Genomic DNA, 25,652 nt, shown 5'->3' with positions numbered 1-25,652 from the left:
AGGCCTCCTGGCTTCTAAAAAAATCCCTTACTTTTACTTTGCCCTTTCCTTCTTGACTTTTGTTTTCTTTCAAGAAGTATCTACTGAGCTTCTCCTATGTGCAAGGCATCACAGAGCCATCAGCAAACAACAGACAGACCTCTTGGCTCCTGGAGCTCATACTCCAGTGGAGGGGGGAGTGAACAACAAATTCATAAAACAGGTGTTGTGTAAACAGGTCAATGGAATGAACAGGTCAGTGCCATGGAGGATAAGACAGCGGGGGTGGATGGTGAAAGCAGGTGGGTGGGGTGGGCTGAGGGGCTTTGGTTTTAGCTGGGGTGGTCAGAGGTGTCACTTCAAAGGAAAAGTTGCACAGATTCCAAAATATCATTTGAAATATCCCCTCTCTGTGAATTAGTCGCAAGCCCCATTTCTGAAATGGCCACCTGTGGCGACCATGGTGTGCGTTTACGTCCTTGGTGACAGAACACTTGCTAAATTATTTGTACCCTTGCATTCTGCTAAACCCGGAAGTTGTGCACAGATTGAATAAAGTCACAGCCTGAATATCTGCAATTTTTAGATGACTCTGCCGAGGCTGCTGTCTGCGAGAAATAGCCGTGGGTTCACCCATGATTCCACAATTCCTTCTGAATTTTTGCATATTGACTATGCTTATCTTGAGGCAGAACTTTCATTTCTTGCTTTATCATTGGCGAGTTCACGTTGCGTTCCTGTCGTCAGACGCAGCAGGTCTGTCCCACCAGAGAGCCGCTGGCCCTGTCTCAGTGGGTGGGGAGATGTACCGGTGTGAAGTGCTTCTCTGAGAAAAGTTAGAATCTGCAGGATTTTTCACATGATTTCTTCTATTTTTCAGCTTCATTGTTCCGTAAATATTCATAGTCAGGTATTTCTTTATCAGAATTCACTAGGTATTTAGTCATTTATATTTATTATTTCAGGATATGTATTACAGTAATTTAAGGATATTGTGTGTGGAGATTGGCATAATTTTAACAACCAGTTACAAGCCTCTGTTTAGCTAGACAAAAATGCCGTTTTTCTTTTAAATTATCAGAATATCACCTGCTCACATACTATTAACAGTAAACCGTCGATCTTCATGTCCATATCTATTTTCCTAGATCAATCTTTTCATGAAATAACTTTGTATTTTAAAATCGGTTTAATCTATCTCCAGCATGGGAATCAAAACATTTGTTAATTCAGACTGCCTGGTACTCAAAATTATCAACAGAAGGGTGATAACATAAGGTATCGCTGGGAAAGAGATGCAGGCCCTAGAGCCACAGTTTGGCTGAAATCTGAAGAGGAAATAAGGAACAAGACAAAAGTGTAAATAGAACTATAAACAAGAAAAGCAGGATAAGTAATTTCAATATAATTTTAATAATTACAACCAACATGTTTAATGCTACTGTGTGCCAGATCCTCAGAACATCCTTTATATTTAATAAAGTAATCATGCTATCGTCAATTGTTAGTTTGTAATAACTCCGTGACTACTGTCTTGACTATGGAGACATAGTTGTTAAGGGACAGAGCGAGAATAAGATGTGAATTCAGAGTCATTAAGTAAACTACTTCCTCCTTTATTTATAAATAACTGAGGTTAGTAGAGAAGACAGCCCCTGATAACTGGAACAAAGTACAACTTTTCAAAGGTTCCTAAGAAAGTTATAATATCTGGGTTGATTTAGATGGGAAAAAAGGCTCATTTTTATCATATCATCTGAAATCATCTGAAATCCAAGAATCCTCAGTAGATTGTGTGTATGTGTGCGTGTGGTTCTGTGTGGGCTTGAATGAGTATCTGAAAATCTGACAAATCCTAGGAAATCTAGTAAAGCAAGCCTATTCTTAGCCAAAAGCTTGGGAAAGCCCTATAATAAATCACTTATTAATATCTAAGTTGGGAGAGGACAGCAGAGAAGAATTGAAGCAGAAATATTTTTGTGATATGCACTTATCTAAATAGTACAAATATATAACTTCCAAGTGAAACATTGTTTGTAAATACTGAAGTTTGAGATAGAGTGAAATAGTAAATTTTAATTTATTAGAAACTAATTTTTGAAATATACCTAGTTTTTCTAATATTAAAACACTTTGAATAGTCTCTAAATTATTCTGAAATTTTCAATAGAAATCGATTTAATGTCATCAGATACCTTTTTTGGAAGTTCTTTTGTCATTAATAAAAATTTATGGTGAAGCATATTATGTGTAGGCTAATTATTAATTCAACAACATTTATAAATACCTGCTATGGGGCAAGACATGCATTATTCAGTAGAGACAATAGTAGACACTTTCAGTATAAAATGACCTGTGCTATGATTTAGCAAAGTACAGCATATTCTGAGAGCATATAGAGGAGGCAATTGACCCAAGTTGGAATCCACTCTGATTTTTTTTCAAGATAACTTTGTTCATTTAGGGTAACCATATAATTTATCCTCCAAGCCTGGACACATTTGAGGGTGAAAGAGCACTGTACTTCTAATTGTGTGGGACAATAGGTGTAACGTCAGCATACCGGGAGGTCTGGCCTCCCTATTTCATCTGCAGCATTTTAGGTGTAGAGCTCATGCAAATGTCTGTAAATGCTAAGATGCATACATGTCCATACACTGCTCTCGTGTTCAGGAAAGCTGACTTAATCCACAGATCCGGCAGGACTTGTCTGTACTACCTCTGTTTTTCTGTCTAGAAAACCCTGGGGATAATGTCAAATGCTGAGATTAAGTATTTTTACATTATCTTTTTAATCACACTATGTGGATTAGAGATTGCCTAGTTCATTACAAAAACTATTGTGATCATTTGGTCAAGTTGTTTAGCGGTTCCTTGGGCCGTTTGGATGTGGCACGGCGATAATGACACTAGCTCAGGTTTCAGAGCCTTGGACCATTGTGCAGGGCGTTGCGGCGGATCCTGCATCCTGCGTGTTTGCTGAGTGACGCTTTCTCTTGTTTGCAGGACCAGTGGTTTTGGCGCGTGAGAAACAACCGAGTGATGGACGGCTACCCCATGCAAATTACTTACTTCTGGCGGGGCTTGCCACCTAGTATCGACGCGGTTTACGAAAACAGTGATGGGAATTTTGTCTTCTTTAAAGGTAAGGAGTGTTCCCCATGTCTTGCTCTGTTGCGTTTTGGTCATTTTGGGCCCTGCAGCATACATACAGATGAACAAGTAAAACCTGTTGAGTGAGGTTAATTCATTTCGTGAAATGGACCGCATATGTTGACTACAAATATAAATAAAGTAAAACTCAAAGATAATTTTTAATTCTCTCATTTGTGTTTTCTCATATGGTACTCTCATGTATAAGTCAAATTTAGAATACATTGCGATCTCTTAGAATTTTTAGATTTGGCTTTTAAGCACCAAAAAAAGTAAAATAAATGGAATTAATTAATTAATCAATTAAAAGCTATTTTTCCATGAACTAAGGGTTTTGGTGGTTTTTTTTTTTAAAGAGTATTCAGAGTTGCTTCCCTTTTTATGCAATGAAATCTATTTCACTTCTCTCTTAAACTGTTCTTGATTTAATTAGTTTATGTTAAATAGTTTCCAGGAAACTAAGAAATTGCTCATAAAGGCAAGGAAAACTTATGAGTAGAAAAAATTTACCCAGTTAATTTCACCCAATGAAATTTGTTAAGTTGGTTGTTTATGTGAGTGACAAATTTTAATAGCACGAATACTCACTGCCCACGTGTACAAGTGCAGCCACCTGGCAAAGGGAACTTCTTCAAGGACCTCTGCTCCATCCTAAGACTCGCTGATGTTCAAAACAATAAATCTTAAATGTGTGAGGGAAACACAGGGAGAAGAGACATGGGGTTTGAGGACTGAGGGAATTGTGAGAGTGTATCTGAGCCTTCGCTGAAGAGAGCTAGAGTGCAGAAGGAATACGACTGAATCTATTACCCAGGAGCCTAAAGGATGAAAATAAGCTTAAACAGGGATAGAGGTTGAGGGAAGAAAACAGGATCTTAACCAAAAAAAGCAGTTATTCTCGGGCTCAAACTAGCACAATTCATAGTAACAGTGAGAGTAATGAAAACACAGAGTTTGGGAAACACTTGTGACATTTTAAGTGAAGTCCAAAATACCCACATAAAAGGACAATATAGACCTGGGATTGATTTTATCTTCACAGATTGTTCCTTCAGAAAAGAGGGCCTATAGTGTGTCAGTTTTAAGAACATGATGGTTCTCCAGTCATGCTGAGAGTTTTGAACACTTACTAGCAAATGAACTGGGCAAGGCATTCCATTCTCTTTGTCTCAGTTTCTCCATCTGGAAAATAGGGTTAGTATTATGGTAGCCTTGGCTCACAGGCTGTCCCAGGGCCCTGTGGCATCAGGCTCAGTAGTGCTGTGTGACAGAGTTGCCTGAGGAGACACAGCACAGTCCAGGCCAGAGTTCCACAGCTCTTGCTGCCTCAGGGCCTCCCTTGCATTCACTTCGCCTCTGCTCACTCCCTCCACGTCTGGCCCCTTTTCATCTTTCAAGGGCCAGCATAAAAGGACGTGCTCAGAGCGCCACCTGCTTTAAGGCAGAGCCTTCCGACCTGCACACAGCACTTGTGGAGGTTTGAAATGACCTGCAGCATCCGAATGTAAATTTCGTGAGCGATGGCTCTCGTTTCTATTTTTTTGCACACCACTGTGGTTTTAGTGCTTAGAACAGCGCTGCGTGCATGGTTGGTGCTCAACAAACATTTCAGTAAAAGGCTGAAACCAACTGTGTTTAATAAAAGCTATACAGGTAAATACAGGTTGGCTCAAGATGGCGTTTCTTAGTTTTTGATGCTAACAACAGAAACAGCTTTGTCTCTGGCCACATATTTATTCAACTTCTAGAATGCCATGCTATCAAGAGTCTCTTCTGATGTACTGCCCATGTCAGGAAATGTCTCATCTTAGAACCTTGTCCCTCCAAGGACCCTGCTGTGGTCCTTCCTTCCTCCTTGTGACTCTTCCTACCAAACCTCTTAATCTCAAATTCGTGTACCGGATGCCCAATAAGCCGATCACTGAGACATCAGTGCTTGGAGATGGAGAAAGGCATCTTGAATAAATTTTGCCAATTTATTCAAATTCTGCAAAACAAAGAGGAGGGAGAATGGGTTCTCTCAAATCCACCTTAACAAGAGAAGAAAGCAGGGGGTTTTATAGAGCTAGGGGTTTGGCAGGAAGAGTTTCAGAGAAACAAAGGGGAATCCATCCATGTTTCTTCCCCTCCTGATAAGCCCTTGGGCAACCAGACTTCTGGGCATCAGTGGCAGCTGGGGGCTGGTTCTCTGGTGATCGTAACTTCCTTGAAGGCAATCTCTTTTCTTCTGCAAAACAAGCTCATAGATCCTTGGGACTCTTGAGTCACCCCTCAGGTTAAACAAGAAAACAGCAAATTAACGAGATTAACTTCTTTTCATCTGTGTGTGTCTTGGGAAGAAGCTGAGGGGAGATCATGTCCTTATTGAGTATTTACAGTAACCCTCAGGTGCCTGGCTTCACTCTCCACACTACCTTTGGATAAACCTTCTCCAAACCCAGCTATGAACATGCACCTCCCCTTTTCCAAACATCATTGCTTATCTAGACGGAGCCAGAAGCTCTGGATGTTCCCAGTAAGACCATCCCCTTCCCAAGTGTGCACCTCACCACTGGCGGGAGAGTTAAGAGCCCAAGAACCTTGGGCGTTGGGTGACCCAACACCTCCTTCACTGCCCTCACCACAGCCGTCACAAGCAAAATGACTGTCTCAGCTTGCCACCATCTCTTTACGGCCTTTCTCAGTCCGGGTAATCAGGTCATTCCTCATCCTACGTCTGTCAGGCCATTTTGCTCTATGGACCATGAGACAATCTATGTCTTGTCTCCAGCAGTCCAGTCCCCCTTCCCTGCTTTGATTTTCTACATACCATCTGGCAAACTTCATATTTCACTTATTTATTGTTCATCTGTGTCCTTCCCACTAGACTGTCAGCCCCATCAGGGCAAGGTCTTCCCTCCTTTATTTTTTTTTGCCATTGTATCCACAATATCTTATACCAGAGGTGGACAGACCATTTCAGTAATGACCAAATAGCAAATATTTTACGCTTTGGAGCCCATGTCATCTCTATTGCATACCCTGTTTTATTTAACCTTTAAAAATGTACATCAAGGGCTGTACAAAAATAGGCCCATTGGTCGCAGTTTGCTGACTTCTATTTTAAACAATGCCTAGAATATAGTAAACACTAAACCAAGGTTTATTGGGTGAATGAAGAATAAAGTTGAAATCCTAATCTCTATTCACAGCCGATACGCGTTGGTCTCAGCCTAAATCAGCCCTGCTGGACCATTGTTACTAATGGATTTGAACCTCACTCTTCTTTGGGGTGCTCTTTCCTTTGGCTTTCTTTGCCTTCATTTCTTCCTCCTTGTCTTTCCCCTCTTTCCCTTTACAGAGATCTTCCTTTATGTTTTTCTCTTCTTCTAATCTATATTATATAATATACTTGTACTTAACTTGCGTTGTCTTTTATTCCCCTTACTTAACTAAAGTCCATGTTGGGATATAAACTTATTTAACTGTATTATTCGTAAACATACTATTGTTATCCTTGCTTTCATCTTGCATAAGAATTTGAAGATGTGTGTTCGAATGTAAGTGTAAATGTGTTTGAAGTATAAATATTGTCTTAGTAAATGAAAAGTAAGCATAACGTGTTATATCTAAATGAGCTTTTATAAATATCTTAAGAAGAATGGGAATTCACTGGATACAATTAAAAATTCATATTTTGGTGTAATTTATATAATTTTTTGAACTTTGGGCAAAATAATATAGGTGCATGTACATCATATGCAGCAGGAGTTGACAGTACATAAATTATCAAAACATGGAAACATGTACAGCTTGTCCTCTATAAATGTGATCAATTCTATATTCTTAAAGAATTTATTACTTTTTGGTGTGTAAAAGTATAGTGTATCAAAAAATATTGAGTGGCATCTGCTTCCAGCCAAGATGTAATAACAGGGATTAGATTTATCCTCCCACCTAAAGCCACCAAAAATTGGACAAAGTATATAAAACAATGATTCTCATGACACTGGACATTAGAAGACAGAGGGCAGTGAACCCTGAGAGTCAGAAAACAAAGAGAAGTGAGCCTAGAATTTGCCCCAGTTTCCTGTCTTGGGAGAGTTTCCAGGCTGTGGCACAAGGTGGGAGAATCCGGGTGGTGCTCAGAACACCGTATCCGATGAGGAGACAGAGCAGAGAGTCAAAGGACAAGATGGCTACAGTGCACAGAACAAGGTAATGTAGAGAAGAGAGCTGCACAGAGTGAGGACCCAGAGACCAGCAGAGGGACCCCCTAAAGTACGGGAGAGAGTACTGGTCAGCATATGTGTGCAGGGAAACCACTGGAGAGTCATTCAATAGGATTGGAAAGAACAGTTCCTGACACTCACACAGGGCTAATAGTATTTGTTCCCACAGCCTCCAGTCCATGGGCTTCAGATAGAGTTCTGAGAAGGGTCTGGCCTCAGTGGTGGGGAATGACTCTCCTAGAATGAGCAGTGATGCAGTCCTACGCAACAAGTCTTCAAAGACCAGAAGCAATCAAATTGTTTCCAAGTAACAGTCCTAGGACAAAGCTCTGGAATATTTCTAAGGAAGCAAAAATATTCACCCAATGAGGTAAAATTCACAATCTCTGACCTCCCCCATGAGATCAGGAGCAAGACAAGGATGTCCACACTTACCAATTCTATGCAACATTGGACTGGAGGTTTTATCTAGTGTAAGAAGACAACAAATATAAAATAAAACCATATCCACAGACAACATGACTTTGTCAAAAAATGCAGTCAATCAATTATCTATAAGTGATAAGTGAGTTTAGCAAGGTTGCAGGATACAAGACCATTATACAAAAAGTAATTATATTTCCATATATTTTCACTAACCGTGAGGCGTCTGAGATTTTATCCTGTTTGTAAGCTAACAAGTTAGCCTGCCTCACTTTCATGGATGTTGGCAGAAGACATGAGACTCCTGAGTCAGAGGAAAAGACAGAGGCAAAAGCAGCAGCTGGAATATAGCCATTTGTACGAGTTCCCTGAGCCCCAACTCTCACAGGGTCATGTGAAGAGGGCCAGGTGACACCTGCACAGGTAATCAGTTACATTGCAGGAGAGAAACCACAAGCTTGGAGAACCTAAACTTTTATAATGAGCAGTAAGCCTCCTTAAATTTTCCCCCAAAGGGAGACATTTTCTTTATTATACTGGACAGTAAACAAATCTTCTCTTTGCTGTGGAGGGAGACTCTATCTCTATAACCTAAGACTGTGGCTGCACAAATATCGTTGGAAATATAGTCCAGAATAAAGGCAGTCCGTGCCTCTGCTCAAAAGACATGCTGAAAACAAGTGACTTGTGGAGAACTGTCTCCCGTCACATAGTAGCAAATAACAATCAAGAATTGAAATTTTAAAAGAAACCCTTTGTAATAGCATCAAAAAATGTCACATACTTAGGGATCAATCCAAAAATATGTGAATGTCCTGTACACTAAAAACTGCAAAGCATTGTTAAGTGAAGTAAAGAAGACTAAAATAAATGCACACATACATCTTATTCATGGGTTGGAGGGCTCACAATGTCGACTGTCACCAAGTTTATCTGTAGAATCAGTGCAATCCCAATAAAAAGTCCAGCAGGCTTTTTTCTAGTAATTGTCAAGCTGATTCTAAAATTCATATGCAAATGCAAAAGAATGGGTATAGACAAAACTACGTTGGAAATACTGCTTGACTTCAAGTCTTATTTTAAAGCTATAGTAATCAAGACAGTGTGGCAGTGTGATAAAGACAGAAAAAAATAGATCCTTGCAGCAGAATAGAGAGTTCAGAAATAGAGTAAAAGCATATATGGAAAAGTAACTTTTGACAAAGATACAATGGAAATTCAGTGGAGAAAAGATAGTTTTTTCAACAAATGGTGCTGAAACCATGGGATATTCATAGGCCAAAAAAACCCTCTAAACCATACCCTGCACCGTATACGAAATTAAAACAAATATTGCTAATTTGTTAATACAAAGGTTAATTCTAAATGGTCCTAACCTAAATGTAAGAACTATAACTATAAAACAACTAAAAAAAAAACCACAGAAAAATATATATGCTTTTGCTTTAGGCAAAAATTTCTCATATTTGATGCCAAAATCACAATCCATAAAAGAAAAATTGATAAATTTGGCTTCATCAAAATTAAAAATTTCTGCTCTTCAAAGATACTTTCAAGAGAGTAAAAAGACATGCCATAGACTGGGAGACAGTATATGCAAATCATATAAACGATGAAGAATTTGTATCCAGAATATATAAGGAACCCTCAAAACTCAATATAAAGAAAATTAACTACTCAATAAAAATGAGTAAAGGATGTGAAAAGAAATTTCACTGGGGATGGTACATGGATGAAAATAAGCACATAAAAATATGCTTAACAATATTAGTCATTAGGGAAATGCAAATTAAAACTGCAACGAGATAGTACTATTTGCTTGTTAGAATGGCTAAAATTGCAAAGACTGACCATACTGAGTGTTGACAATTCCTTTAACAGTTAAACATACAACTACTGTGTGATCCAGCCATTGCACTCTTAGGTATTTTCCCAAGACAATTGAGATCATATGCAAACAAAGACATCTATGTGAGTATTCACAGCAGATGCATTTATAATAACCCAAAACCAGAAGTAATTCAAATATCCTCAACTGGTGGATGGATGAGCAAATTATGGTATACCCATAAAATGGAATACTACTCAGCAATAAAAAGGATGAATTACTGATTCACATTACAACATGGATGAAGGTCAAAATAATTATACTGAGTAAAAGAATTCAGACAAAAAAGAATACATGCTGTGTTGTTACATTCATATAAAATTCTAGAAAAGGCAAACTAGTCTATAGTGACAGAGAGTTGCTCAGTGTTTGCCTCTGGATGGTGAGAGCTGTGGGAGGGAACACAAAGGGGCAGGAAAAACCTTTCCAGATGATGATTATGTCCATTATCTTGATTATATTGATACTTTGACAGACACATACATATGTCAAAACGTAAGATTATGAGCTTTAAACATGTGCTGTTTATTGCATATCAATTGTACCACAACAAACCTTTTTTTTAAAAAAAAGCTTTTATTAAGCACATCAGTTTATGTTGCAATAGTTTGAGTAAATATTTTGTAAATCTAAATGTACAGGTGACCATGGGTAGTATAATTTTATTCCTTCATTATTCCATAGCATGTTAATTATGAGCATCCGGATTAATACTATTCTGGTTTCAGTCCTTTACTGGAGCCCAGTAATCATCAAGGGGAGTGTCTCCTTATAGCGCATACCCCGTTCTCCAGCAACCTCTCCTCTTGGTCAAAGTTCTAGTATTATTGAAAATAACAGAATGAGAAATTAACTAGGTTTTAATATAGAACTAATTCATTTACTGAAGATATCATATGTAAAACATATAATTTCAATTTAATCTTAGATATTATTACTTACGGTGATTGTAATGTATTTTATAAGTATTTACATTATAAATGACTGTTAGATATTTTGATGCTCGTTTTTTGAATAATTTCATTTTCGTTATTTTGTATTCCTTATCTATTTTCTATTTTGGCTCTCTATTCTAATTTTCCTAGTCGTATTTTTTATTTATGTTTACCACGTTATCATGTATTTTTCCTTTAATGGTTTAGCCCCGGTGGCGCAGTGGTTAAGTCCACATGTTCCGCTTCGGTGGCCCAGGGTTCGTTGGTTCGGATCCCAGGTGCAGACATGGCACTGCTTGGCAAGCCATGGTGTGCTAGGCGTCCCACATACAAAGTAGAGGAAGATGGGGACGGATGTGAGCTCAGGGCAAGTCTTCCTCAAAAGAAATAAAATAAAATAAAATATTTTTCCTTTAAGAGCCTTCAAATTTTTTGTGTAATGAAACAAGGTATAAGTAAGTAGATAAGCATTTTAAGGAATTTTTTTCTTTCAACCTCGAATGTATGGATGTGTGTGCATTTTTTTAAAGAAGTCGGTACCTAATGTGTCCCTTTGCCAATCAAGATGCCGCTCAGGGTAGCTGCTTGCATTTGAGTGTGAGGCCAGAGGTACGAAGCACAGGCCTGTCTCACTCAGTGTCAGCCAGCCGTGGACCTGCTTTGGTGCGTGTGACTGTCACGTGGTGGACCTGGCATCGTTTAGAGCTGTGGTGTCTGAACACATCCCTCATCCCTCTCCTTGACATCGGGCAGCTAACACTGAGTCGTTCCTCTCTATTTATGTTCAAATTTGGTTTCCTTAGAGAGTCCCAGAAACAGAAAATCTATCACCGCTCAGGGAAATAACATGCTTTCCTCAGCAACTGAAAGCACTTCAGCTTTGTGCTACTCAGCTATCTGAACCTCACTCAGGTAAATCACGCATCACAGAGTAGCATTTCATAAGCACTATCAAGCCAGATGTTTATGTTCTCAATTACTAGTCGTGTTCAGGCTGAATGGTTATGAGATAATAATATTAAAAAGCTATGTTGAAAAGTGAGCAGGTGCAATCTCCTTCAAGATCTGCAAATAAATTTGAAGCGAAGCTCCCAGTGTTGTCAAAATCAGTCACAGTCAAAGTCAAGGACTTGAAAAGTTGTCTCAAAATTCATATTGTTGCTGTCACTCAGCTTTCATAGCACTTGTCGTGATCTTGAACAGTTTTGTTTCAAGAGGCAAAAACCATTTATTGAATTGGAATTAAAATATCTCAGGCAGAAAAGAGGAGGGTAATAAAGTTTGGGAGTAAGAAGACGTACAAAAGACATATATCAAAAAGGAAGGGTTGTCAGGGCTGGCCCGGTGGTGCAGCAGTGAAATTCACACGTTCCGCTTCTCAGCTGCCCGGGGTTCACCGATTCGGATCCCAGGTGTGGACATGGCACCACTTGGCAAGCCAAGCTGTGGTAGGCGTCCCCATATATAAAGTAGAGGAAGATGGGCATGGATGTTAGCTCAGGGCCAGGCTTCCTCAGCAAAAAAGAGGAGGATTGGCAGTAGTTAGCCCAGAGCTAATCTTCCTCAAAGGGAAAAAAAAAAAGTTGTCTAGGGGCTGCCCCGTGGCTGAGTGGTTCAAGTTCCATGCATTCTGCTTTGGCGGCCCAGGTTCGCGGCTTCAGATCCCAGGCACAGACCTACTCCACTCATCAGCCATACTGTGGAGGCATCCCACATACAAAGTGGAGGAGAATTGACAGCAGATGTTAGCTCAGAGCCAATCTTCCTCACCCAAAAAAAAAAAGATTTGTCTACAATATGTGGTGCTGGAAGATGGCAGAAAAAGAACTGTTTCCTTAAGAAATGGTTTATGTGACTTGCATTATTACTTTATTTCAAATACTCATAAACCAGCCATTTCTTTTAATTTTTTAAAAATTATGTTATTGAGGTCATAATAGTTTATAACATTGTGAAATTTCACTTGTAGATAACTATTTGTCAGTCACCATACATGTGTGCCTCTTTATCCCTTATGCCCAGCCTCCAGCCCCCTTCCCCTCTGGTAACTGCCAATCTGTTCTCTTTGCCCATGTGTTTGTTTATCTTCCACATATGAATGAAATTATATGGTGTTTGTCTTTCTCCATCTGGCTTATTTTGCTTAACATCATACCCTCAAGGTCCATCTGTGTTGTTGCAAATGGGACAATTTAATCTTCTTGTGTGGCTGAGTAGTATTCCATTGTATAGATATACCACATCTTCTTTATCCAATCATCCATTGATGGGCACTTGGGTTGCTTCCGGGTCTTGGCTATTGTGAATAATGCTACAATGAACATATGAGTGCATAAGTCTCTTTGAATTGTTGATTTCATGTTCTTTGGATAAATACCTCATAGTGGGATGGCTGGGTTGTATGCTATTTCTACTTTTAATTTTTTGAGAAATCTCCACACTGTTTTCCATAGTGGCAAGCAGCCATTTTTTTATGCTGTTTGCAAATCCTCACTCTTGAAAGGTTTAGGGAGTGCACGTGAAGTTCATTTGAGGCAGAAATACATTGTTTCTTGTGTAGTACAGCAGATAACCTAAAAGAGAACTTTTGCTATGGATAGGTGAATGTGGTGATTATAGGAGGTAATGGAAAATTGATGCCTAAAGACTTACAAGAGACTAGTTTACATACAAGAGATTAATTTACTGAATTTACATTCAGTGGCCTTGGTACCCGCAAAAACAGTTTTGTAATGTGAATCGTGCTATTTTCTTGAATTATGAATATTCAGCAAATTTTAGTATTAATATTTATATGGTACATTGACGTGAAGTGATCATCTAAACCAAGTGGCCAAAAGTATAATATTTGAAAATCTCCCTTGATAATTCACCTCTACCTAATTACAAGGATTCAAAAAGTCTGATATCTTTTTATTATACCTTTTTTTTAATACTTCAAACTACAATATTTCCCCATCAGTAATACTTGTACATCTAATTTCTCCTCATTTTCAAAAACTTTTGTCATATCCTTTCATTGACTGTGTCAGTTTGAATCCCTGGGAAGCAGACACTGAGATAAAGTTATGGGGAGGGAAGGAAACCTGTGAAAGATGATGGTGGAGGAGGCAGGACGGGCCTTGGGAGGCTCCAACTGTGCTGTGAATGGGATAGAGTCTTGGCGAACCCAGTGAGCAGCTCCAGCGCAAGGACCGCCTGTCAGAGGAGTCTCAGTGGGGCAGAAACGGCCAGGATCTAGTACACACCATGCTCAGTCATTGGCTGGACTGCACAAGAAGAGCATGGCGTTGACCAAACCAAAGGCATTCAGCTCAATGGCCAGTTCTTTCCTGCAGGGAGATCTAAGCTGCACAACTCGATGGTTGGCACATTTGCATAAGTATTCAGAACTCTCCCTTACTCGATAATGTTGTAGAACCCAGGAAAATAGATGCTGGTAACAAAAAAGTCATATAACCTCCAGAGTTGGACATTTATTCACATTTCTTGAGTAACCTTCCTATAAACAAGATAGAAATTAAAACTTAATCCAAGTAATCGATGCTAACAGAGAGATCTGTATACTTAATCATTTTATTATTGACGTTATTTATTTGAGTAGGTAGCAAGCAAATTTGATCAGTGAAATATTGTCTTAATAAGTACCATTTCTTGGGCACCATGATCTGGGTGTGGTGTGGGTGTGTTATACATCTGATTTCTCATTATTTCCAGAACTCTGAGAGAGGTGTTAGTATTGTATGAGCCAATTAGGAAAGGAAGTCTCAGATGTGTTGAATTCCCCAAGACCTCACGGCTACCAGTTGGTAGAGCCGTCACCCTGTAGTTCTATCTGATTTCAGAGCTGTTGAAATGCTCCACTAAGCCACAGAATCTAATAAAGAAAATATTAATTCTTTATGACAATTTTTTTTTAATTTTTGAAGTGTTCTCAAAGAATATATCAATATCGACCGGAAATCAGCCCCGTAAAGGATAGTTATTGAGTAATCTAAGTGCAGGCTTCTTTCATATGAAGAAAATCCAGCCTTTAAGGAATTTATGTTCTAATCTTTTCTGTAAAATGCCACAGAGTAAAGACTTTTGGCTTTGGGCATGATATGGTTTCTATCATAACTACTCGCCTCTGTCATCGTGGGGGGAAAGCAGACTAGACAGTCTGTAAATGAATAGGTGTGGCTGTGTTCCGATAAAATTTTATTTACAAAAACAGGCAGCAGTTGGTGGCCCTAGTTTACTGACCACTGTTGTAGTAAAAGATACACAATATAAATATATAAGTAGAGGTTTGTGGACTCTAAGGAGACAAGAATACAGTTGATCGTCTTTAATTAATGTTATAAAGGGCATCTGATTACTGAGAATACAATGAACAAGCCATGAGCAGAACACAGTGGATTAATTAATAACCACTTCCAATGATAAATTTGGAGTGATTAGTTGATAAAGGGGGGGAAGGAAGCAGGAAATCATCAGCAATTCTGAAAGCCAGGCAGAGTGTAAACGTGTTCTGTTCTCAGAGTCAATTTGGAATAGTAAATTGAGCGCTGAATTAAAATACCTCCACTGTAGTCCCAGTCTATTAGCAATTGGTTGTGTGGTTTTAAGCACATGACTTCTTTGGCCTGTAGAATAAATGTGTTAAGCTAGATTCACAACCATTTTTCTGATCTAGTACATCTGAACAATACAGCGCACTCCCGTTAGCAACAGCTGGTCAGTCCAAGGCTGTTAGGAAAGCAGCTATGAATCTGAGGCTCCAGAATGGGCACTGTCCTCTTGATGCAAATTTTAAAAAGTCATGGGAATAAGCATATAAGTTAAAAATTCTTGATGGGAGGGGCTGGCCCCGTGGCCGAGTGGTTAAGTTCGCGCGCTCAGCTGCAGGCGGCCCAGTGTTTCGTTAGTTCGAATCCTGGGCACGGACATGGCACTGCTCGTCGGACCACGCTGAGACGGCGTCCCACATGCCACAGCTAGAAGAACCCACAACGAAGAATACACAACTATGTACCGGGGGGCTTTGGGGAGAAAAAGGAAAAATAAAATCTTTAAAAAAAAAAAAAATTCTTGATGGGATTATTTGCTTAGTGTCTCTGTCCTCTGCTGGTCCATCAGCTCCACAAGAACAGGAACCTTGTGGGTTTCCTACTTCGGGTGTCTACGGCTCCTAGTCCACTGACTGGCTATGAGGCTCTTTATAAACTGACATTGAATGGATGGATGGATGGATGAATCTCATTGAAGAATTGCTGGAGTACATTATCTGTAAAGTCCTCTCCAACTCTAAATATTCTTTGAGGTTATTCTTTTTATTTATAAAGCTTCTCTTTCTTTAACTCAGACTTGTTGATATTTTCCTCTGCCTTCTGCCAAGTACAATGTCAGTAAGGACCAGTTTTTTCCATTTATTCCAGAATATGTCAACCTCAAATGAAATCCAGTAAACGCCTTCATTCTGCCAAAGAGGCAATATTTTCCTTGAGAACCAGACCATCTGATGGTAAGGTAGTTAAAAGTCTACCTCTCCAATGTTAAAAAAAAACGAAAAGAGGTGAATATAAATCACACATAGTTACTCAAAAATCTAAAAAATAGAAACAAAGTCACTTCAGCTTTGTCATGTGAAAATCTTACCTCATCAGGATACACAAGGAATTATAAAATTGTATTTCCTTGATAAACACTTGCAAAATTAAATGTATAACTTATAATCATTGTTGAGTTATTTTCTTGAATTCTATGCCACAATTACTCAGCAGGCAAGAGGTTGTTTTTCTTAATTTTTTTATGTATAACTGCTGGGATCCCATCATGCAACCTTAGAGAATATTTGCTGATGAGTTTTCTATTTTGCTTTGTTTTTAAAGGGACTATAAGTGCATTTTTCAAAATCCCTCAGTGTTCATTTCTAACAGAAAAAAAAGGCTAATTGACACCTTTTATGCAAAAGTCTTGATCGTTAATGGTGAAAGGCTGATTGTTCTACCTTTTATTGATGGAAAACACTCGACCAATAGTATGGGCAAGTATTTCCAAAACACATTTAAAAAAATAGTTTTTATATAATAAGAATATCCTGGAAGAACAGTAACTCTTTTTGTTTTTTGGACACATTATGTTCTCTTGAGACACCCTGGATAACGTATAAACTAAGTTTCTATGAACATTTTCTCATGCAACATGAACCTGGGTATCCGTGAGCCCAGGAATATCAAGGCCTGGAAAGAATGTGAAGAAATTTTCATGGAAAAAATGGAGTTTAGGAACTGCAAACAGGAGTATTCCAAGGCATACTCGAGTGTTCCTGCTTGAAAGAAGGGGCAACCAACTGAGCTGAGCTGATAAAGGTTTCCTCTAAATAGCTGGCATGGGAGGCGTTGAAACTCTGTACCATTTGCTAATTAAAAGTGAGATAAAGGAAAGGATGCAGTAAGTCACTGAAGTATAGGCTGACAGAAGAGGACTTTCTTTTTCTTCTATTGTTTTAAGACTTTCTATTTTAAATGCCATGGAGTTATGCCTAAAATACGGAGCAAGCTGGGAAACCCTCTCTGGATTTTCCATCTCACCGACTCTGGCAAGGAAGTGATCTGGGTCTTTGGGGTGTGGTTTTTTCTTTATAAAATATTCAGATTAAACAATGACTCAGGATAGTTGTATATTTTTATGATAGTATTTCCCAACACTCAGTTAAATATAATCACTTAAATGGTCTTCCAACACAATACTGGGGCATGCCTTTATATTCTCTCAGACTTGCTAGTGGTTGTAAAATTTATTTTTCCTGCTCTCTTAGCAAAATTCAAGACTAAGGCCCACAATGTTATTTATGTAGCCTTTATTGTCACCTTCTGTTGGATTTTTGACCTTGTATGTACTTATTCGTGTAATATTCAACATGGGTCTTTGAATCAATAGCCATTTATGAAGCACCTGTTACTTTCCTGGCGTTATATGTAAGGTCTTACAGGAAAATGACATCAGATACAATGTCTGCCCTCATGTTCCCACAGCCTAGAGTAGGGGCCAGGCTTGTGATTCATTGAAGCAGAGTGTCCTAAGTAATACGATAAAGGTGAAGACTAGGTACTCTGGCGACGTGAGAGGCCCGCCTTACTCAGATAGGAACTGCTTTCCAGAGAAATGATGTCAAGCTAAGTTTTGAAAGAGTCGTACCCATTCTCCAGAAATGAAAGTAAATGGAATGTAGATGAAGTAAGAGACTCATATTGAGAAGAACCTTGAAATGACGTATAGATAAGTGTGGGTTTTATCCCAAATGCAGTGGGAAACCACTGAAAAATTTAAACAAAAGAGAGGTAAAATCAGGTATGCATTTTAGAAAGACCCGTTCAGTGACTTTGTGGAAGAGAGATGAAAGAGAGACTGAAGGCAGGGAGAGAAGAAAGGAGGCTATTGCAATAATGTGAGCTAGAAAGAAAAGGGTTGCTCGTTAGGCACATGGCTGGAAGACAGCGTGGTGCACTGCTAAATGCCGGGACTTTGGCCAACAGACTTGAGCTCAAACATGTCTAATATCTTGTGTGATGGTCAGAAATTTATACTGAGAAGTCTCATTCTGTTAAAAGAAAAGTAAACCCAGTGAGGGCAATCAAGCTGAGAAGTGGCTGTGTGACAGGAGCCCACACGGCTCAGGATCTGACTGCATTGGCCACCTCCCTCATAGGCCTCCTGGCCACTCTCCTATTTTCACTTTGCTTTTTGCATCCACTCCATTCTGTTTTCTCTTTCAGTCCCTCTCTCTGATTGGTCAGTTTCTACCTTCTGGTAGTGTCTGCTTGCCTAAGGCCATCATGGCGGCTCAGGCCTCATGGTATGTCATAAATAGTTGGCTTCCCTACTGAATGGAACAGTCTGTCAGTGTTCCCTGGGTTGTGCTCCCAAGAAGGAGATGTGGACGGCTCTGCTCATCTCTGCTCAGATGCTTAAGTCATATCTCCATAACTCTGCAGAATTTTGATGGCCCTAGGCTTGGAGTAGTAACATAGAGGGAGGATTTGGAGAACAATGGGACCTACTTTCAAGCTTGTGGACAAGGCACTTGCCTTTCGGCAGGGTGATTGAAAGGCTTTCCTGGTACCAGTGACAACAAGAGTAGACTGCAGGGGACACGCTTAAGAAGGAGTTAGGAAATCAAATCAGCTGAATGTAATGATCGATCAGATATGAAAAATAGAACAGGGGGGTTTCAGATATGATCCATGGAGTGACTAGCATGCCGTCTACCCAAATAGGGGACACAAGAAGAAAGGTCCTTGGATGAGCTCAAATTCGAACTTGTGGGTCAACATTGAGGGAAATCCCGGTAGGTAACTATATATACTGTTTGGGTTTCAAGGGATGTTTGGATGAGAGACAGACATATATGATCACTCTCTTTTTGAGCTTCTGAGGTTTTCTTTCACTTTAGTCTTCCTCCCTGCCTCTTCTACCTCCTTCTCACTTGCCTACCCCGCCCTCTTCTCTTATGGGATCTCTTCGAGGATTACATGTTTCCGGAAGCCTGGTTCGGGTTCCTCTTCCTCTTCTCTGTTTACTCTTCCCTGGATAATGTCTTCACACCCTAAATTAGTAAATGCCATATTTATGCTTGTGACTTACAAACTCTTATCTTCAAACTCACATATCCAGTTTCCTCCTTGACTTCTTCATTTAGATGTCTCACTGACGTCTCAAAGTCTTGACTTGAACCCTCATGGCACATCCACCCCATCTCCTTTGTCTTGTTATGTAACACTGTTGTACTCTCATTTACGAAAGTCAGAACTTGAGGATTATCCTTGACACCATCTCTGTCTTATTCCCTACAGCCAACCCACCAGTAACGCCTATCAATTCCATCTCCGAAGTATATTGCAACTTCACTTTCTCCTTTCCGTCATTTGAGGTCACCTTATTCCAGACTATTAACAAAGAACTCTTTAACAATCAATAGCTTCCAATTTCACTTATAATAAAGTTCAAATTTTGACAAAGGCCCCATGATCCTCATCTCTATTCTTACTATACACTCCTACAAAATTGTGTTCTAGCTGTCTCACAAGATTCTTCCCATTAGGGCATTTGTCCTTCCTGCTTCCTCTTTCAAACCATCTTCACTGAGCTGGCTTTTTTGAATTATGTAAGTCATAACTCACATGTTGCCTGAATATAGGGATCTTTCCTGTGTCCGATACCAAGAAGCACCCCCACCCCATCACTGTTACATTAACGTATTGTTTTTTATCTCGTGTTCACGCCTATATCTCCAGTGACTAAAGCAGGGTAAGTAAATTGTTGATGATAATTCAACTAATTAATTCTTGAAGAAGGCCCCTGATAGGTCTTCTCATTTCCATTCATTCCTCTATAATCCATTTTCCACAAAAGAGTGAAAACTATCTTTTGAAAACATAAAGCAGTCCTGTCTGTCCACTAATTTACCCTCTCTAATGGCTCCCCAGTGCACTCAAGGTAAGATCCCCATCCCTCAGGTAGGTTTCAGGGCGTGGCTCTTACTCCTCGCGACTCTCCCCTGGTCTTTCAGTTCTTTCATCGTACCAAGCTCTCTTTGCTTGCGATGCTCTTCCTGACATTCTTTGCTTAGATAGCATCTTCTTCTCTTTCTTTAAATTTTGGCTTAAGTGTTATTTCTTCAGAGAGGCTTTCCTGATCGCACTTGAGGTAAATTCCCCTTTGGTCTTCTTTTCTCAGCCCCTGATATGTTTCCTTCATAGCATTCACTAGTTTTCCAATTACCGCAGTTATATTTTTGTACACTTGGTTTTCATCTGCCTAATCCGCTATAATGTAGGGTGATCAGGGTAGCGATCAGGTATGTCTTGTTCCCGTTAGTATCCTTAGTGCCTAACATGATACTTGGGACACGAAAGGTACTCAGTAAATATTGTTTTAGTTTAAAATGGTATCAAATGGCAGTAGAAGCTCTTGGAGTAAATGACATTACTCCTGGTTAAAGACTCCTAACTAAATCCAGCCTGAAGGTGTGTTTTTTGGTTTGTGTTGTGTTGTTTTAGGTAAGTACATTGTTTTAATTTTTTTTAATTCCTTTAGGTATAACACGAATGCTACAGTTTATCATAATGCTCATCTAGGAGTAGTACTGAGATATTATAACAAAAAGTAAAGCCTTCTATCAACCAGAAAGTACGGAGGATACTGTCAGACATTAACTGTTTTACTTTGTCAGATATTAACCCCAGGAGGAGTTAGTGATGTAAGAGGTTGCCTGATTATAGAAAGATCCAGAAGGACCAGGGGAAGAGGACTCAGGAAGGAGGGTGGGGGGTAGGCCTTTAGGACAATGGACGTTCACTGGCTTTTGTGGAAGTGTCTCAATATTTGAATACCTACCACTCCGCTCGCTCCTGCCATCTCTAACCTGGCCCTTGGTATTTGAGTTTGTGACCCCGCCTCCCCCCACCCTGGTTTAGAGTAAGGGAAGAGGGCAGAGAACAGAGTCCTGGGAAAGGTCAGCATCCAAGGACTGAGTAAAGTCAAAGTTGCCCAGAGAGCAGCAGGGAGAGAAGAAAGAGAAACAATAATAACAAAAGAAAAATGGTTTTCCGGCAGCTCAGGGAGAAAAGCACTTTAAGTGGGCAACTGTGTCGATAGATAAGTGTGGAGAGTTGTTTCCTTGGAAGGCATTGGTGACTCCAGGACTAAGGTTTCTGTGGACAATAGGCATTAGATCAGCTTTCAGTGGAGTGAGGAATGGCTGTAGACTACTCGAGGGGCATACGGAACAGGGGAGCTGTGGGCACGGTCGGCCAGGGCCTTAGGGCGTGAGGAACCGTGTTGTCTGCAGATAATTTCAAAACAGCAATAAAACTGATTAAAGTTTGTTTTCTTTTTAGTATCACCGTGCTCCAGCAATTCCTAACAAGGTTAGGGTTACGTTCTCCTCCCCTCAGTTACCACTCTTAAAGAGAGAGGCGGTGTGACAGCTAGAAGAGGGCATCGGATCAAAGCAGGAAGACTTTATGACTAGAGGGACTGGGAATGTTTATTTAATAAGAGGAAAGGAGCCTAGAGGAAGTGTTTTAATAGAGTAGAGGTTATCATCAGTAAAACAATATGAGGGAATAGGAAAGCACAAAACACAGGAATGGTTGAGCCTTGAGCAAAACTCCGGCCTCTGATTCCTGGAGGGAGAATCCTCCATCCTTGATTCAGAATTGTTTCCTTATGGCACGTTGTAGATCTTTTTTGTTTCTTAAATCAATTCACAAATGCTGATTGCGTTATTGAACAGTTACTCATTATCTCCACTCTTGAAAATAAGGTTGTTGTTTCAAAAATAACATGGCTATTCCAGATGTGACTGCTACTGAGTTATTTCATGTAAAATAATTTTAAATGCATTGTGTGTATTCTGATTTCTGACGTTAAATCAGTGTATTCTGTATTTGTGCTTGTTTCATACAGGTAACAAATATTGGGTGTTCAAGGACACGACTCTTCAACCTGGTTACCCTCATGACCTGATTACTCTCGGAAGCGGAATTCCCCCTCATGGGATTGACTCAGCCATTTGGTGGGAGGACGTTGGGAAAACCTATTTCTTCAAGGGGGACAGGTCAGTGCACGCTTCACATTAGGAATGCAGTTAACTAATGTCTGGAGAAGTCAATATTTCTAGTCTGTCCTAGGCATGCACTGTTGATGATAGAATCTAATTGTGCGGGTGTAAACAGGAATTAATGACATCGAAAGTATTTTTTAAACATATTTTAAAATAATATTCCAGGTAAATCTTCCTCTGATATACCCAAATAATGTGCCTTTCTTATGAATGTGTATAGGTCTATATTCTTTGTCTTTTCCGTAATCTTAACATGCCTATAAGGCTGTGTCAGCAGTGTATCTGCATCCTTGTAATGCATTTTCTTGTAATTTTACTTTATTCTTTTTTTATTTTACTTTTTTTACTTTATTACTGTTAATTTTACTTGCTTCATTTAAAATGTACTTTTTAGTACAGGCTTTTTTTTCCTTTCATATTCAAAGTTAAATTTTTGCACACAGTTAATTGTGAACATTTTCAAATAACTTCAGTTTAGTCATGAGTTTTATTTCTTAGGACACTATTTATTTGGGTACCAGCAAATAGGTGTTATGAACTAGCCAAACTATCACTGGGCTAAATGCTTTTAGCTTGAAGTGTAGTATTCCTTCCCTGTTATCTGTCTCATTTCTTTTCCTTTTATGACATTACTAACAGGGTTTACAAAAATTAAGTGAATTATTAGTTTTATGGCTTACAGTAGCTACCAGGTATACATAGTTCCACCCCTACCCATTTTTTAACAGATATGATGAGTAAAATATAAATCGAAGCTATGTTTTTTTTATTAATTTAAATTAATATTAGGTAAAAATAGTAATAAAGATGAAAAATCAAATTTTCATTACACTATTACTACCTGGGTCAAAATGTGACGCTCATAAGTGACCTTCAGTGGTATGTAAAGGACTTAAGTATGCCATTTTACAAGTAAATTTAAAGCGCACGTGCACACACACACACACACACACACACACACACGTGTGAACAACAGGCATTAATGTCCGACAAGTGACTACTGAGTTTGCCTTATAATCTTAGCTTAACATAAACCCTACAAAATGTCTCCAACTCTCGGAGAAAAGTAAGTAAGGATATAAACTTTGTTTATTTTGCAATTTAAAATTAGTTGCAAATGATTTCAAATGTTGAGCTTTTTCTGTGAACCCAAAGATCCTGTAATTTGCCTCCATGGATAAGAATGTATACTTTTAAATTTATTCTGTTACTAAGTTTCTGTACATTAGATTTGTATGCACTTCTATAGCAAAATGTTCATAAATTTTAATTCACTGTGATGAAACTAAGGTTTGCTAAATGTTTGTTACTAAATGACAAAACAATAAAGATCCATCAAACAAAAATTCTATTAAAGTAGAAGATACTATTTATCACCACAAAAAGTTGATGGCTCTCAACAAGATGTAAGTGTGGTAGAATATGAAAGGAAAATGAAGAAATTGGTTGTCGCAGAGTGGTGGCCACTAAAGAAAATAAATCTGCAGACTTATATTCTTTAAAATAACAGCCCTCAAGGTTGTTCGGGTTTAATTCCTCAGCTGGTTTTAATTGCTTGAATGCACTCTTTCAGGGCTAGGTTTAATACAGACTTGTGTGGGGTTTTTTTGTATGGGCTTTTTTTTGGCAGAAAGGGGTAGAAACAAAACGCTGAGAAGACACTGGAACAGTTGAATTCTACAGCACAGAACGTGAAAGCTTAGCTTTCATGTGACAGTCTTAATGAGGGTTTTATAGATGGTAATAAAAACTGCCGTTTCATTATCAGATAGACCTTTTTCCCCACACGTGCAGATATTACTTTTTAAAATGTTTCCGTTCTAAAAATTTAGCACTATATTGAAAGGTTAAAGTTTAGAAATTAAATGTGGGCCACCTTAAATCAGTGAAATCAGTGAAGGTTAGATGCCAAATTTATAATAGAATAAAGGCTTTAGTAAATGAGAAAAGGAGTTTTAGTTTATTTATTTCCTTGAGAAACTGCATATAAAATGTATAGAAATACTTTGATTTTAAGTTCTGCTTCAATGACTGGTTTTATAGGTTTTAAAATATTTAAAGCAGGATCCCAGTTAATTTCCATGTGCGATATTATATATGATTTCATGAGTTATAGAAGTTTTATAAACAGATTACTTCGTATTTGTATAATTATATAATTCCAAAGTCACAACATTTGTCAATACATTTATTCTAGATTAAAAGTAGGTGAAAAAACATTAAACTAACTCAAACATATAAACAACAATTTCAGTATCACTTTTGTAGAAGAATTTAGTGAGTCTTTCTTCCTTATAGGCATTGTATATTTACAATACTTACCGATTTTAACATTGTATATATTTTCCATGGATATTTTTGAGAGAAAACATATTGAAAATTTTTTTGTCCTTCCTTATTTCTCCCTCTTATCCCTCTGCCATCTTTCTGCTTAAGAAAAAAAAAAAAAGTGTTAACAGATTTCTGCTTCTCTAAGGCTCAGATCAGAAAGGAATCTTAGAGAGAATCTAGTCCAGGTGTAAAAACCTGGACTGCTTTAAGGAGTCAGGCAAATACTGTACGTAGTACCGGTACAGCTGTCATGCAAAAGGCAACGGGGACTGGTGGGGATTGCGATGAGCTGGAAAGTGCAGTATCCTAGAGAAGCCTTCAGAATCAGAATCATTTATGTAATTTGCTAGACAAACAAGCACAGCTTTAAATTAGATTTGGTCCAAGTGCTGCCGTCTGTCAGCCCTATGTCTTGTTCACGTCCTGCCAGAGTCTAGACACCCTCAAGGACATGCCCCAGGGGTTCATCCTTCTCTACCCGAATGCCCAAGGTGGCAGGATGAACGTGAGACAGCTGATGAATTTTCAGTAGCTCTCACTCCTGGCTCCTGAAGATTTCTTCACCAGTCATGGCATAGTCCTCATTCATTTTTTGAATAAACGAGCACATGCTATGTGACATGTGCTAGGTAATAAACATGGTGTAGTAGAGAAGACCACAAAGTTACTGCCCCCGTGGCCCTTAGATTCTACTACAGGGAGACAATAGTAAACAAATAAATGGCCCTTGATACTTTAACGCTGGGAAATGCTACAAAGAGATAAAACGAGGTGATGATGTGACAGAGGAGTGGCTGGGAGATTCGTGAGGAAGTCACTCCCTGGTGACTGGACACTTATGCAGGGACTCCAGTGGGGAGAAGTTTCAGCCACATGACACTGTTCAGAACAATGTGTTGTTGGTGGATGAAATACCAGTGCAAGAGCAATGAGGTTGGAAGGTTCAGATCGGAGAAAACAGTGTGGCTAGAGTATAGCAAGTGAGTGGGGGAGGAGGTCAGTCAAGTAAGTGGAGACCAACTTATGTGGGGCCCTGTAGACCATGGGAAAGACCAGATTTTATTCTGAGTACGATGGAAAGGCATTGGAGGCTTTCCAACAGGAAAGTGACATGCCCTGAT

At 39.1% G+C, this 25,652-nt stretch overlaps 1 protein-coding gene across 1 annotated transcript in view; it reads left to right on the top strand.

Moving 5' to 3' along the window:
* The window catches only part of MMP16 (matrix metallopeptidase 16), a 289,314-nt gene that overhangs the window by 241,691 nt on the left and 21,971 nt on the right, over positions 1-25,652 (top strand). Inside the window, exons 7-8 of the mRNA XM_046642690.1 lie at positions 2,986-3,124; positions 22,044-22,194. Of these exons, the coding sequence (XP_046498646.1) occupies positions 2,986-3,124; positions 22,044-22,194 (290 nt within the window). The remainder of the gene's footprint in view (positions 1-2,985; positions 3,125-22,043; positions 22,195-25,652) is intronic.

This window comes from Equus quagga, chromosome 16 (assembly GCF_021613505.1).
Source record: "Equus quagga isolate Etosha38 chromosome 16, UCLA_HA_Equagga_1.0, whole genome shotgun sequence".
Classification (NCBI taxonomy): Eukaryota; Metazoa; Chordata; class Mammalia; order Perissodactyla; family Equidae; genus Equus; species Equus quagga.
The sequence above is the reverse complement of the archived record's forward strand: the minus strand, read 5'-3'. Positions and strand labels throughout refer to the sequence as shown.